Consider the following 12,511-nt stretch of genomic DNA (forward strand, 5'->3'; position numbering starts at 1 on the left):
TTGAGATTCTTTCCCTCTCCCTCTGCCTCTCCCCCTACTCCTCTCTCTCCCAAATAAATAAATAAATCTTAAAAAAAAAAAAAAAAAAAACCTGATTGGGCAGCCCAGGTGGCTCAGCGGTTTAGCGCAGCCTTCAGCCCAGAGTGTGATCCTGGAGACCGGGATCAAGTCCCACGTCGAGCTCCCTGCCTGCTTCTCCCTCTGCCTCTCTCTCTCTTTTTCACTGTGTGTGTGTGTGTGTGTGTGTGTGTTTCTCATGAATAAAGTCTTTAAAAAAATAAAATAAAATAAAAAATAAAATAAATAAAATAAACTGATTAAAATGTGATATGTAGGGATCCCTGGGTGGTGCAGGGGTTTAGCGCCTGCCTTTGGCCCGGGGCGGGATCCTGGAGACCCGGGATCGAGTCCTACGTCGGGCTCCCGGTGCATGGAGCCTGCTTCTCCCTCTGCCTATGTCTCTGCCTCTCTCTCTCTCTCTCTATGTCTATCATAAATAAATAAATAAAATATTTTTTAAAAATGTGATATGTATATTTTTCCCATCATAAAAAAATAGAGGGAAAACCTTAAAGGTACACTAACTCTAACAAAATAGAATGGGAACTGGAGTACTTCAGTCATACTGGCCACATTGCAAGGGATCCATAAGGCCATGTGGCTGGGGCTGTTGCAGAAAGAATGCTTCCATCACCGCAGGAAGTTCTACTGGGCAGCACTGGTCTGCCACTGCTTCTTACCACCACCCAGGTATCATTTCTTGGCAACATTCCAAGGGGCTGCCTTGAAACCCCACGAGGACCCAGAACAATACCTGGAGGACTCAATTGTCTCTTAATGTTGAATCCTGATGCTCATGGTATCAGGCAGGAGCTGCTCAGAATTGATGCCTCAGGACTTGTAGCAAAGGGGCTATTTGCAAAGGTGTTAGCAGGGTTGGGTAACTGACATGAGGGGGCACAGCACCCTGGGTGAGCAGTAGTGGGGATCTATGACCATGCATAGGCTGAAGGTTGGGGGGATTCAGGGAGGGACACTAGGAAACATCCTGACTTTTCACTCTTCCTTCCTCCTACCTCCTGCCTGTGCTGATCCCTGCCCACCCTACCTTCCACCCCGGCTGACTCTAGCAAAAGGCAGAGTGCCCAAGTGGATCACCACCTCCTGGGACACAAAGCAAGGTGAAGGGTGGACAGCCAATAATCAGCCCCACTTGGTTCCCTCTAACCCCACCCCGCCCCCACCCACCTGTCACCCATAGGCCTCCATTAGCCTCTGACCACCACACCTTTCATCCCAAACTCTCCCCAGGAATCTGTGGTTGCCAGCAATAGAAACCACTTCAATTGACTGAAGCTATAAGAGGATTTATCTGGAAGGATATGTGGGAGTCTGCAGAATGGGCAGGAAGGATGGAGAGCCGTGGCTGAGGCCTCATCAGGGTAGGCTTCTCCTTTCCTGCAAGACTCCTCTCAAATGCAAAGTACAGGGTAAGAACGCCAAGTCTAGATCCCTTGGATAGGGAAGGGGATAGGACCCACCATCATCACTCTGCAGTTGCCCCCAGTGAGGCAGTGTGGGACTTGATCTCCAAAAGAAAGGGGAATGGCAACCAGATGGTTGCAATGTTAACAACTATCCTCCTCAAGATTCAACTATGCATTTCATAGGAGGGATCCTAAAAGGGGAGCAAGAAGTGGTACTGACCCATCTGGGCCAAGTGAGTAGCAAAAGTCACTTTCCAGGGACATCCCTAATCAGAAGTGTGAGATGGGCTGGGCAGCAACAGAGGGTCTGTCCTTCTGTAAGCCATGGGGAGTTCCCAGGGCTGTCCCCATCTCAGAAAGGGCCAAGTGGACACGGGTCATGGCCATGCTCAGACTATTCTCCCATGGGCAGATGGAAAGACAAACAGAAGTAGGCTCAGTCCAGAATATCTTTTATATACATGGTTTATTCCTTCTGACCCCCATGTTGCAACCCCAGCCTCAGTCGCCCTCCCAGCATGGAGCTGCACCCCCACCAACTCTCTCAAGGGGCCTCCTCTCTTGGGACTGGATCTCTGGAGGTGGGGTGGGGAGGAGGGAGCCCTAGCACAAGGTGGTTCCCCTGTGCCCTCAGCCCCCACTCTCCAAGGGAGAAAGGAGGAAGGCAGCACAGAACGGGTTTGAATACTCAAGAAGCTACAAGATAGAAGACAAAAGTAGCACTCTGGGGGAGGGGAGCAGGGAGGAACCAAAATCAGATCCCACCCACCCCCCCAGTGGGGGCATGGCAATTCCAGGACCCAGAGGGGCAAAGAGCGGGACTGGGGAAAGGAGGATTGGGGGTAGAGGAGCCCAAGGATGGTCCCACCCTGACCTGGATTCCTGGGCACAGAGCAAGTGAGGCCCGAGGAGCCCGTGCACTTGGTGATGCATGGGCAGATGAAGACCTACAGCTTGGTCAGGTCCAGCTTCAGCTTGTAGGGTGGGGGGCTGTCCCCAAAGGCATGCGATGGGGGAGGATACAGGGGCCAGTCTGGCTCTACCATGAAGCCCTTGTGCTGCTCCAGGGTCAGGGGCTGCAGGGGGAGGAAGAGGGAGGGAGGGAGGGCTACTGAGCCCCCACCCTGCCAAGGCTCCTTCCCACCCCTGATCTCAAGTCACCCCAACTAAGGGTTAGCTCTGTTCCCCCCGCTTCATAAGGAAGTGAAGAAACTTGCCCAGTGTCACACAACAAGCCAGAGGACCCTGCCTCCAGGGGAGAGTGGGTGGCCCAAGGAGCAGCCCTCTCCCACCCCTCCACCCGGCCCCGCCCACCTGGAACTTGAGGTGCTGGCCAGGTGCGGTCACCAGGGTGGAGCAGCTCAGCCACAGCATCACCAACACAGAAAGGAAGAGGCAGCAGGCCAGGATCCAGCGAGGGAGCCCTGAGCGCCTGGCCCGCCCAGAGCCCAGAAGGCACGCTCAGTGGTCCTAGTGGAGTTTGGGAAACCCTCCCCTCCAGCTACACTCCCATCCCACCCCCAGGGTCCTGCCACCCACCGGGACATGCAACTGAGGAAGTCGTTGTCCTGCAGCTCATCAGACTCCACTTTGGCCTTACTGCTGGTCTTGACTCGGATCTTGGCCTTCCTTACCTTGTCCAAGGGGCCTACAGGGTCTGAGAGACAGGTCACCTCTTAGCAGCCCCCAGGCCACCCCCAGGAGGCCACAGCAGCCATGGAGAGGAGAAAGGTCAGGACCTAGGGTAGTGGGACATTGAGCCCTAGAGTAGATCAGAACCCTGGGAAATGGACTGTGGAACCCTGGAGATAGACCATGGAATCCTATGGAACCCTAGGAGATGGATCATGGAATCCTGGGAAATGGACCATGGAGCCCTACGAGATAGACCATGGAATGGAGGAAGATGAATCACAAAATCCTGGGAGACAGACCATGGGAGGTGGACCAAGGAAGCCTGGGAAAAGGATCATGAATCCCCAGAAGAATCACAGAACCCTGGAGATGGACTGTGAAATCCTGGGAAACAGACCACAGAACCATGGGGGATGGGTCATAGAACCCTGGAAGACTGGCCAAGGGACTCTAAGAGTTGGGAGACAGAAATCCCATTCCTAGAGGGTTCATTTGCCAAAAGGATTCCTTAGAGCAGTGGAGCCACCTGTGGAAGGAACATTGGTCTAGACCTGGACCTTACCCACGTGCACCTCCAAGGCCTCAGGGTGGGACCCCCGCCAGGTCACTTCTACTCGCTGCAGACGGGCCCCCTCATGCCCTAGGCTCTCTACCACAGGCTGGGTCTGGGTCAGGAACAAGACAGCATAGAAGAACCATTTAGAAAGGCGCCACCTTGGCCCTGGGAAGCACATCTCTATATCCCATGCCCAGCTGGCACTTAGTTCCACTGGGTGCAGAGAGGACACCCTTCCATGGGGCTGTGGGCTGTGACATCAGGGATATGGTTCTCTGCTCGTGGGCATCTCAATTCCTCTTGACCCCATCCTTTAGCTCCTGAAGGAGAACACTATCTAGACCAAGCCAATAGAATCACAGGGATTGGCTGAGATGGTCACATGACCCAGCCAGGGCCAATCAAAGTAAGTCCTGATTTCGTTAAGACTTCAGAGAGGTTAGGGATCCCTGGGTGGCGCAGCGGTTTGGCGCCTGCCTTTGGCCCAGGGAGCGATCCTGGAAACCTGGGATGGAATCCCACATCGGGCTTCCGGTGCATGGAGCCTGCTTCTCCCTCTGCCTGTGTCTCTGCCTCTCTCTCTCTCTCTGTGTGACTATCATAAATAAATAAAAATTAAAAAAAAAAAAAAGACTTCAGAGAGGTTATCATCTAGAGCCTTAGGCAATTACCCAGCTTCAGGAGGAAAGAGCTGGCCTGGGAATGCAGCCCCCACAAAGGAAAGCAGAATCAAGTCAAGGGGAGGGAGACAGCGAACCCGAGTCTAGCTGTGTCTGAACATTGATCACCTGAGGACTTTGCATCCCATGAGCCAAGAACCAATGCATCCCACATTCTGACCCTGATCACCTGCCTACCACCCTGGCATGGCCCCTGCCAGACCCCTCACCTGAAACACGACCACCTTCCCATTGTCAGTCTGCAGGTAGTACGTCCAGGTGGAGGAGACAAAGCCCTGGGCTGAGTTGACGAGGTCATTGCAGAGGGTGGAAAACAAGTCCAGGAGCGAAAGGGCCCCACTTGGAGCTTCCAAGACCTTTCTCTGCCAAGGGAAAGCCCAAGGCAAAGACATGAGGGAGGTGAGTTGGGATAATTCACCATGATTAGAATTTGCTAAGTGGGTTGGGGCAACAGGGCTTCATACCATGAACGTTGCATTTGGCTCACTGTTGCCCTTGGAGAAGTGGATTGCCCTCTCTGAGCCCTAAAATGGGGATGATGCTTTTCCATCATGGGGCTGTTACGAGTTTTCTACTAGACGATGGCACAGTACAAATGCCTAATATGTAGTAGCTGCTATTATTTAAATTTTCACATCATCATTCTTATTTTGACAGTGTCAGGAAAGAATTTGGAACAGAAGGGAATGATAGGGCAGCCCCGGTGGCGCAGCGGTTTGGCGCCGCCTGCAGCCCGGGGCGTGATCCTGGAGTCCCGGGATCAAGTCCCATGTCAGGCTCCCTGCATGGAGCCTGCTTCTCCCTCTGCCTGTGTCTCTGCCTCTCTCTCGGTCTCTCTCTCTGTGTTGCTCATGAATAAATAAATAAAATCTTAAAAAAAAGAAGGGAATGATAGTGCAGCATGCTTTTATGAACAATGAAGGCCTGGAGGAGGTGGAGGACAATGGGTGAAGGGGAAGAGCTTTCTGGGGAATCTCAGTCCATAGATCTCTGGATGTGATAAATGACTTCCTGTGCCTTAGTTTCCCCTGACACAGTGTTTCCTAGACTCACTCATGGACATACCAGGTGATCAGTTGTTATTTCTCCCTGGGGTAGGGGTGAGGGGGTTGTTCTTCCCCAAAACTCAGTTCTCAGTGCCCCTTCCCATGATAGTGACCACCTGTTCACCAAAAGGAAAGTGCTTAGACCTGCACCTGGCATGCAGTAGGTGTATTCAATAAAGTTAGCTATGATAGCTGAAGATGAGTGAGGCGAGGGGTGGTCACAAGCCTTGGTGGTACTGGCTTTAGACCCCATCTCTAGGGACGCCTAGGTGGCTCAGTGGTTGAGCATCTGCCTTTGGCTCGGGGTTTGATCCTGGGGTCCCAGGATTGGGTTCTGCATCAGGCTCTCTGCAGGGAGCCTGCTTCTCCCTCTGTCCATGTCTCTGCCTCCCTCTGTGTGTCTCATAAATAAATAAATAAAATCTTAAAAAAAATAAATCCCATCTCTTATACAGCCCTAACTGTGTGACCTCGGTCATTGCTTTGTGGGCACAAAATGACAGTGACACTGTCCCAGGTGCCTCTAGGTGGCACGAGGAACTTGGGACAGGCTGTGGTCAGGACTGGACCAGGGCAAATAATGGATAGACTCTGGCTGTTTCCTGCCATTTACTCCTTGTAAGGTGATGGGAGGGGAGAGTACTTCCCATATCACAGAGATGATAACTGAGGCTTGAGACAAGCCATGACTCCATCGAGGATACCCAGTAAGCAAGCCCAGAACTGACTACAGAGCCTGGGAGATTCTGGACGTGAGTGCAGATTTGGGGGGCAGCGTATAGAGAGGAGGGGGAAGGGTCCCAGGGCCGCAGGTGGGAGGGCACCCACCTTCTGCTCTGGCTCAGGCTCAGGTTCAGGCTCCGGCTCCGGGTTCTGGCTCCAGCAGCCCTCGCTGCAGGCCTGCTGCTCCGTTTCCTTCACATAGGCCTCCACACAGGCTGGGGGTGAGGTGGGAGGGGGAGGGGGCAGAAGGGGTGACTGGAGGGTGACCCTTCCCAGGCCACCTCTCCCCACCTGGGCCCACCCGGCCAGCCCTCACCTGCTTCACACTCAGTCTGGGTGGCATTAGGCTTGGAGCTCCTTGCCACAAATCGGCAGATGGAGAAGAGGCGGCAGCCACGCTCACAAGCGCTGATCAGGACAGCCCTGTCATACTCATATGGGGACTCAGAAGGTTCCTCCTCCTCAAGCTCTGCCTGGGAGAGGAGACACGGGGGTTCAGGCCAAGGGGAGGGGCAGGAGGAGGTCTGCACTGGAAGCACCCCACTCAGAGCAGGACATAGATTCGTTGTCCTCTCCTCCTCCTCCTCCCCCCCCCCAAATCCAGAGAGACTGAGGTAGGGAGGGGAAGGCTAAGAATATCAGTGGGGGTTCTTAGCTCCGAGGAAGAGAGGGGGATGGACCATGGAGGACACTGGATTTGGGCAATGGTTGTAAAATGGATAAGCTGGAGAGAAATGCACCCCCCTCCGGCCCCCACATCAAGAGGGTAGGGATTGAGGGGGACCCTCAGGCCTGAGGAAGGAGGGAGGAGGCTAAGAGGAGGAGGTTCTGTCATCTTCTCTGGACCGGGAAAATGGAGATCCAGCTGGTAGGGGTGAGGATATGAATGGGGGCTGGTAGCTCTTGGGGGGGGAGTAGGGAGGAGGATGTGGAAGGAGGAGGAGAGGACCGTCAGACCCAAGGGATGTGGGGGATGGGCGCCCCTGGGTCTTTGCGCAGCAGAGCGGAGCCAGAGCCGGCGAGATGGCCTAAGAAGCCTCAGTCCCCTCTCCTTTGGGGGCCCCCCCAACTCCGGATTCATCGGAGGGCCTCGCATCTCCAAACCCTCTCCCATCAGAGGGACCACCCCGCCCCTCCCCCACGGGAGAGACAAGCCCCATCTCCATCGGAGGGACCCCGACCCCAGCGCTCGCCTCGACAGAAGGGACTCCAGTCCTTCCCTCACCAGAGGGACCCACTTCCATTGTTGAACCCCCGTCCCCTACTCCTTCCCGCTCCGAAGCGTCCTTATCTAGCGCTCGCAACAGAGGGAACCGCAACCCCAGCCCCTCCCCCACCGCAGAGATCTCGGGATCTCCGGCTGGCGCCGCATGCGCTTCACCTGCGAGAGCTGCGGACCAGGATAGCGGTCGCGGCACCGCAGCTGGCAGCTCTGCGTATCCCCCAGTTGCGGGGCGAAGGGGTCGCGGGCTGGCGGCGCGGGGGTGGCAGGTGGAGGCTGCAGCAGCAGCAGCAGCAGCGGCAGCAGCGCGACCGAAGCCATGGCCGTGCCGGGAGCGAGGGGCTCGGGGGACGCCGGCTCCTGGCAGGCACCGAGGATGCAGCGGTGGCGGCGGGGACCGGGTCGCTGACGTCACCCGAGCGAGGCAGCCTGGGAAGGGGGGGCGGGGGGATGCGGAGAACGGGCGGGGGAGCGGCGCTGCGGCACCGTCGGGGTGCGGGTGGGGCGGGGCAGGTGGACCATGATCCCCCGCCGGCTGTCCCATCTCTGGGGTGCCGTGACACCTCTCTCGTATCCACGGGCTAGAGGACCTGTGCCAGCGCTAAAGGGCCAAAAGGAAACAAATAGAGTGATGGGATAGGGTTTCTATTGGCCAGGGGATTCCGGGAGGGCCTCCCCGAGGAGGCAAAATTGAGCCGGCCACGCGGGGAGGGCGATCCAGGCAAAGGGAACACCGAGTGCCTTGGGGCGGGCAAGAGAGTTGGAAGAAGAGGTAGGAGGGCGGTGGCGCTGGAGCCAGAGACTGGAGATGGAGTGACATGAGTGGGGGTCACAGCACTGGGTTAGCGGAGGCCTCAGGAAGGTCTGTGGTATCGTGTCCTTTGCCACCCTAGTGAGGGGGCAGCAACTTTGTAATTGGTTTGCCCCTTGTAGGAAGCCCTCGCAAGCCTTTCTGTTCCCCCCAGCCTCGCCCCCTTCTGGCCCAGCCCTGATCCACCGGCCTAAGGGACCTAGAGCTCTCTACCCCAACTGGGGGCCTCTCGGCCCGGAGCTGAGTGGGAAGGGGCACAGAGGGGCAAGTATGTGCGGGTGGGAGTGCTGCTACAATTCCTAATTCTTGTGGGAAAACTTAGGATCGACAGGGACACTCCTGGCTTCCATAACTCCCATACTCCAAGGTGACAGATTGTAGCCCCGTGAATCTCGGTTAAAGAGGTCTCCTTCGCTTCCTCTCCATCTGTCAGGCGTGAAGGGGGGGGGCGCCTCTCTAAGGCTAGGTCCTCTGTAAAGATGACCCCCCCTCCCTGCTGGCATGCCCCGTGCAGGTGCCTGCCGAGGTCGCGCGGCCGCCGGTGTGGCTTCCATCTACGCTCCGCCCCCACAGACGGGGCGGCAGCCGCTGGAGGTCGGAGGGTCAGAGGGCGCCGCAGGTTCCGGCCGAGGAGGAAGGGACCCCGGGGGGGCCTGGCGCACCCCCTCCCCTGGCCGGCCGCGGCACTTTCATCTCCGCGGCCTCTGCCGGCCCCCACGTGGCTTAATCAGGCGCGGCTGTGCCTGGCGGACCCTGAACATCTGGATCCCGGCGCGGCCCCTCCCCCGCCCCGCCCCTCCTGGGCTGCGCCGCTGCGACCCTGCGCCAAGGGCCTCCCGCCCGCGATTTTCGCGAAAGCGAGGGAACCCCCGGGTCTAACGTCCCGCGAGTCAGGGCCTGTGCCTTGGGAAATAGCCATTGGTTAAGATCGATGCTGTCTCCCATTTCACAGGTGGGAAACACGCTCCAGGACCCCTCTGCAGAGCTAGGATTCAAGCCCACACATGTCAATTCAGAGCCCTGAGCGCTTAAGCTCCCTCACAATTACTGTGCTTCATTCATTCCAAACAAAGCCCTTCCCAGGTATTTTCTTGCAACAACCCCTAAGGAAGTACCCGTAGCGTTGTCTAATTTACAGATGAGGAAACTGAGGCTCGGGGTGGGAGAAGGAGTGGGCCCAGATACAAGCGAGAGAAGCCAAGGGAGGCGGGCGGAGGTTGGAGCATCGGGCACAGGAGGCGTCGCTTAAAGCGCAACAGGAAGGAAGGACTCCCCGCATCCTCTGGCAGAAGGGGAAACTGAGGCCAGAGAAGTCGGGGCGCTGGTCTAGGTTGCCTGAGTTGAACCAGAGGGCTGGGTTGCCGCCCCCCCACCCCCCTTTCCGCTCTACGAGGCCGCTGGGGGCGGGAGCGGAAGGAGGACTTGACCCTGGCCCCCCAGGTGAGCCCCCGCGCCCCTCCTGCCGTTCCCGAGGGAGCAGGTCCAGGTGAGGGGCGGAGGGCCGGCGGGCGGCCGGGGTCGGGTTTCAGGAAATCCGCCGACATTCCTTCGGGGCTTAAGAGGGAAAGTTGACTCGGCGCCGCCCCTCGCGCCCCCCCACTTCCTACCCCCCGGGGCGGCCCGGCCGGGGGCGGCAGGCGCGGGGCGCTGCGGCCGGCCTGGGCGTGAATCAGCGGCGGGCCGGGCGTCCGGGAAGCGGCGGCCGAGGTCAGGGCGGGCATCGGACAAGCGCCCTTTGTCCCTTGCCGCCCTCACCACGACCCCGCTGACCCCCACCCTCAAGCTGGGTACAGGCTGTGGAGGAGGCACGGCACCCTGGCGCCGGCGCTTGCTGACAGTGGGGGTGGGGGGGAAGGGGCACAGCTGTCACCCCTCGTACACACACCGCAGCTGGCGCCTCCTGCAACCCAGACATGCGAGGTTCTCCAGGATACAGAGGGGCAGAGAACGCAGGCCTCCGTGGCGGGGGTCCTGACCTAGACCTAGGCGGCACTCCTGAGGTCCCACCTCCAATGCCTACGGGGTCTGAATTTTTCAAGCGCAGTGTCCAAAGTTTTGAACCTAGGCATCCCAGCTACCCAGGCTCAAACTCCAGGGTAGAAATGATAAAGCCCCACCTTCTCCCGAACACAGGTCTTGAACCTAGGTTCTGCTGTCCCAACCTCATGTCCAGGTCTGGACCCACATTGCCCGTTTCCTGGGAATGCAGGCCTGGAACACATGGGCAGAAAATCCTATACTGAGGGGCCCTGAGCATGGGGTTCTCAGCATGGGAGAAGCAGTTCTGTGCTCTGCTCACTCCCACTGGCTCTCCTTTCCTATGGGCCACTGAAGGTGCTATTACCACTGCCTTTTCCCCTGTGTCCCCTCAATGCTCTCCAATTACACAGGGAGCTAGGGCTGGACGGTCTCCCCCAACTGAATCCTTAGATGCAGAGTGTGCAGACTAAGAAGGAGCCCTCCCCCTGCCCTGGGAGGGCCCTCTCTTCATCTGCCCCCTCAGTACATTCCCAGCCACCTTCAAGGACTTGGGTCAATATTTGCCAGAAGTTCCGTCAATGCTGGTTTCCCTACCAGTGCAAAAGGCTGTGGGACTGGGAAGGAAAGGGTTAAGCGGCTGGGAGCACCGAAGTCAGGGAAGCCAGCACCTGGGGGTCAAATCTCTTTCCTTAAAGTCAAAGGTATGAAGTGAAGATTACCCAGGGGATAAAGGGCTTGCTAAGGGCAGGGCTGGGCAAATGATCCTTACCCTTCTATGGGTAAGGACCAGAGAGGGATGGCTAACAGCTTGGGTCACATAGCAAGTCAGGGGTGTGGGTCTTACTGGGACCCCAAGCAGCATGATTCATTGGGATTGAGTTTTCTTGCCACTTGGAAGAACTGAGAATTCCCCATCCTTCCATTTTGCAAATATTCCTTTAGCTCTTCTGTGGCCCTCACTGGGCCCAGCATGAGGTCCTAATGGCTCTCAGGGCACTCAGAGTTTTAAAGAAAATAAGTCTCAAGAGAAAGACCAGGTTCAAAGAGCTGTGTTACAAAGACAACTTTAAAAGGTGAAGGGGATGAAGAGTGCCTGGAAAGGGGGGGGCTCTGAGGTGACACTTGACCCGTGACCTGACGGAAGAAAAGGTGCTAAGTGGGGGGTGGGGGGGAGATGTGGGGGAAACGCATCCCCGCAGAGGGAACAGCAAATCTGCAAAGACCCTGTGATAGCAACAAGCATGGTGTGTTTGGGAAACAGGGCTGCAGTGGCTGGAGCGAAGTGAGGGAGAGGAAAGGGAAAAGGAGAATGAAGGAGAGGCAGGGAGAGGAGGGGGGATAGGGTGGCTGGGCAGAAAAGACCTGCTTTGCTTCTTTTAAAAGCTCCCTCTGCCTGCTGTGCAGACAAGGGCAGGAGGGTTGCCAGGGAAGCCCAGGAGGAAGCCAGGCAGTATCCCAGAGGGAGATGGTGGGGCCTGGACCCGGATGGGGTGGGGAGAAGGGGTCAGAATCTCAGAATGGGGATGTGTTTTGGAATCAGAGCCAACAGGATTTGCTGATGGATTGGACGTGGGGGATGAGCGAAGGAGAGAGTTGTCACGCACGCCTCCAGGTCTCTGGCCCGAGCACCTGGGTGGGTGGGGGAACCTTTTCCCCGAAACCCAGGGATGACTGGGGGGAGGAGCAGAGATTGGGAGGAAAATATCAAGATTTCACTCCAGGAGCCTGAAGTCCTCCAGGAGGGAGTCAAACTTTTCAGGGCAGAGGTTGTGGGGGAGGGACGTGGGTATGCTGGAAACACAATTCCAGTCCAGAACTGCCACCGCCTCTTAACCCTCTGGATCACCTGGCAGGTGGAACTATGGCCCCTTTTTTCAGAGGTGACAAACTGAGACTGGGGACCATCCCTGCTCCAAAAGAACATGCCTCCAGTGCCAGACACTGTGCCAAGGGCTTCAACTGTGGCACCTTCTGTAACATTTCATCCTCTCACAGCTGGCTGGGAGCTGCCTACTGTACAGAGCAGAAAACTGAGGCTGAGAGGCCTGATTGCATTAGTAATTAGCAGTGTACCACTCCAGGGCTTTACTCTCCCCCTTATAAGCCCATCCAGAATCCAGATCCTGGGTGTGCAGAGCCTCCAGGATCCTGTCTTCCAATCAGTCTGGGGTCTAAACTGGGGATTCAAGTAACAGGGGTGGAGGGTAGTCTTGAGCAAACAATGTGGGGACTCCTGAGTCACCCTCAGACACTTTTACCCTGTTGACTGGTTAGGGATCTGGAAAGAGGGTCCAGGCCTCTAAGGGAACCCCCCTGTAAGGGGAAGTTAGAGCCCTTCCTCTCTCTGGGCATACCGCTGGGGGCAGGGCTG

General features: G+C 57.0%; 1 protein-coding gene across 1 annotated transcript; it reads right to left on the bottom strand.

The window, feature by feature from the left end:
- Nucleotides 1-1,934: 1,934 nt before the first annotated feature.
- On the bottom strand, nt 1,935-7,756 carry TMEM59L (transmembrane protein 59 like). Its single transcript, XM_077859338.1, has 8 exons — nt 7,509-7,756; nt 6,444-6,600; nt 6,233-6,342; nt 4,568-4,720; nt 3,685-3,787; nt 3,027-3,144; nt 2,802-2,919; nt 1,935-2,563 (listed from the first exon to the last, which is right to left on the bottom strand). The coding sequence occupies exons 1-8, from the start codon at nt 7,668-7,670 to the stop codon at nt 2,435-2,437; spliced, it is 1,050 nt and encodes a 349-aa protein (XP_077715464.1). The 5' UTR covers nt 7,671-7,756; the 3' UTR covers nt 1,935-2,434.
- Between the last annotated feature and the right edge of the window lie 4,755 nt (nt 7,757-12,511).

The sequence above is a fragment of the Canis aureus genome, chromosome 19, assembly GCF_053574225.1.
Source record: "Canis aureus isolate CA01 chromosome 19, VMU_Caureus_v.1.0, whole genome shotgun sequence".
NCBI classification, from domain to species: domain Eukaryota; kingdom Metazoa; phylum Chordata; class Mammalia; order Carnivora; family Canidae; genus Canis; species Canis aureus.

Coding starts and splice junctions, on each gene's coding strand:
- TMEM59L (XM_077859338.1), bottom strand. CDS start 7,670: ATGGCTTCGGTCGCGCTGCTGCCGCTGCTGCTGCTGCTGCTGCAGCCT. Junction 3,145..3,684: donor GGCCTTGGAGGTGCACGTGG/GTAAGGTCCAGG, acceptor CCTGTCTCTCAG/ACCCTGTAGGCCCCTTGGAC. Junction 2,564..2,801: donor GCCAGCACCTCAAGTTCCAG/GTGGGCGGGGCC, acceptor CTCCCCCTGCAG/CCCCTGACCCTGGAGCAGCA.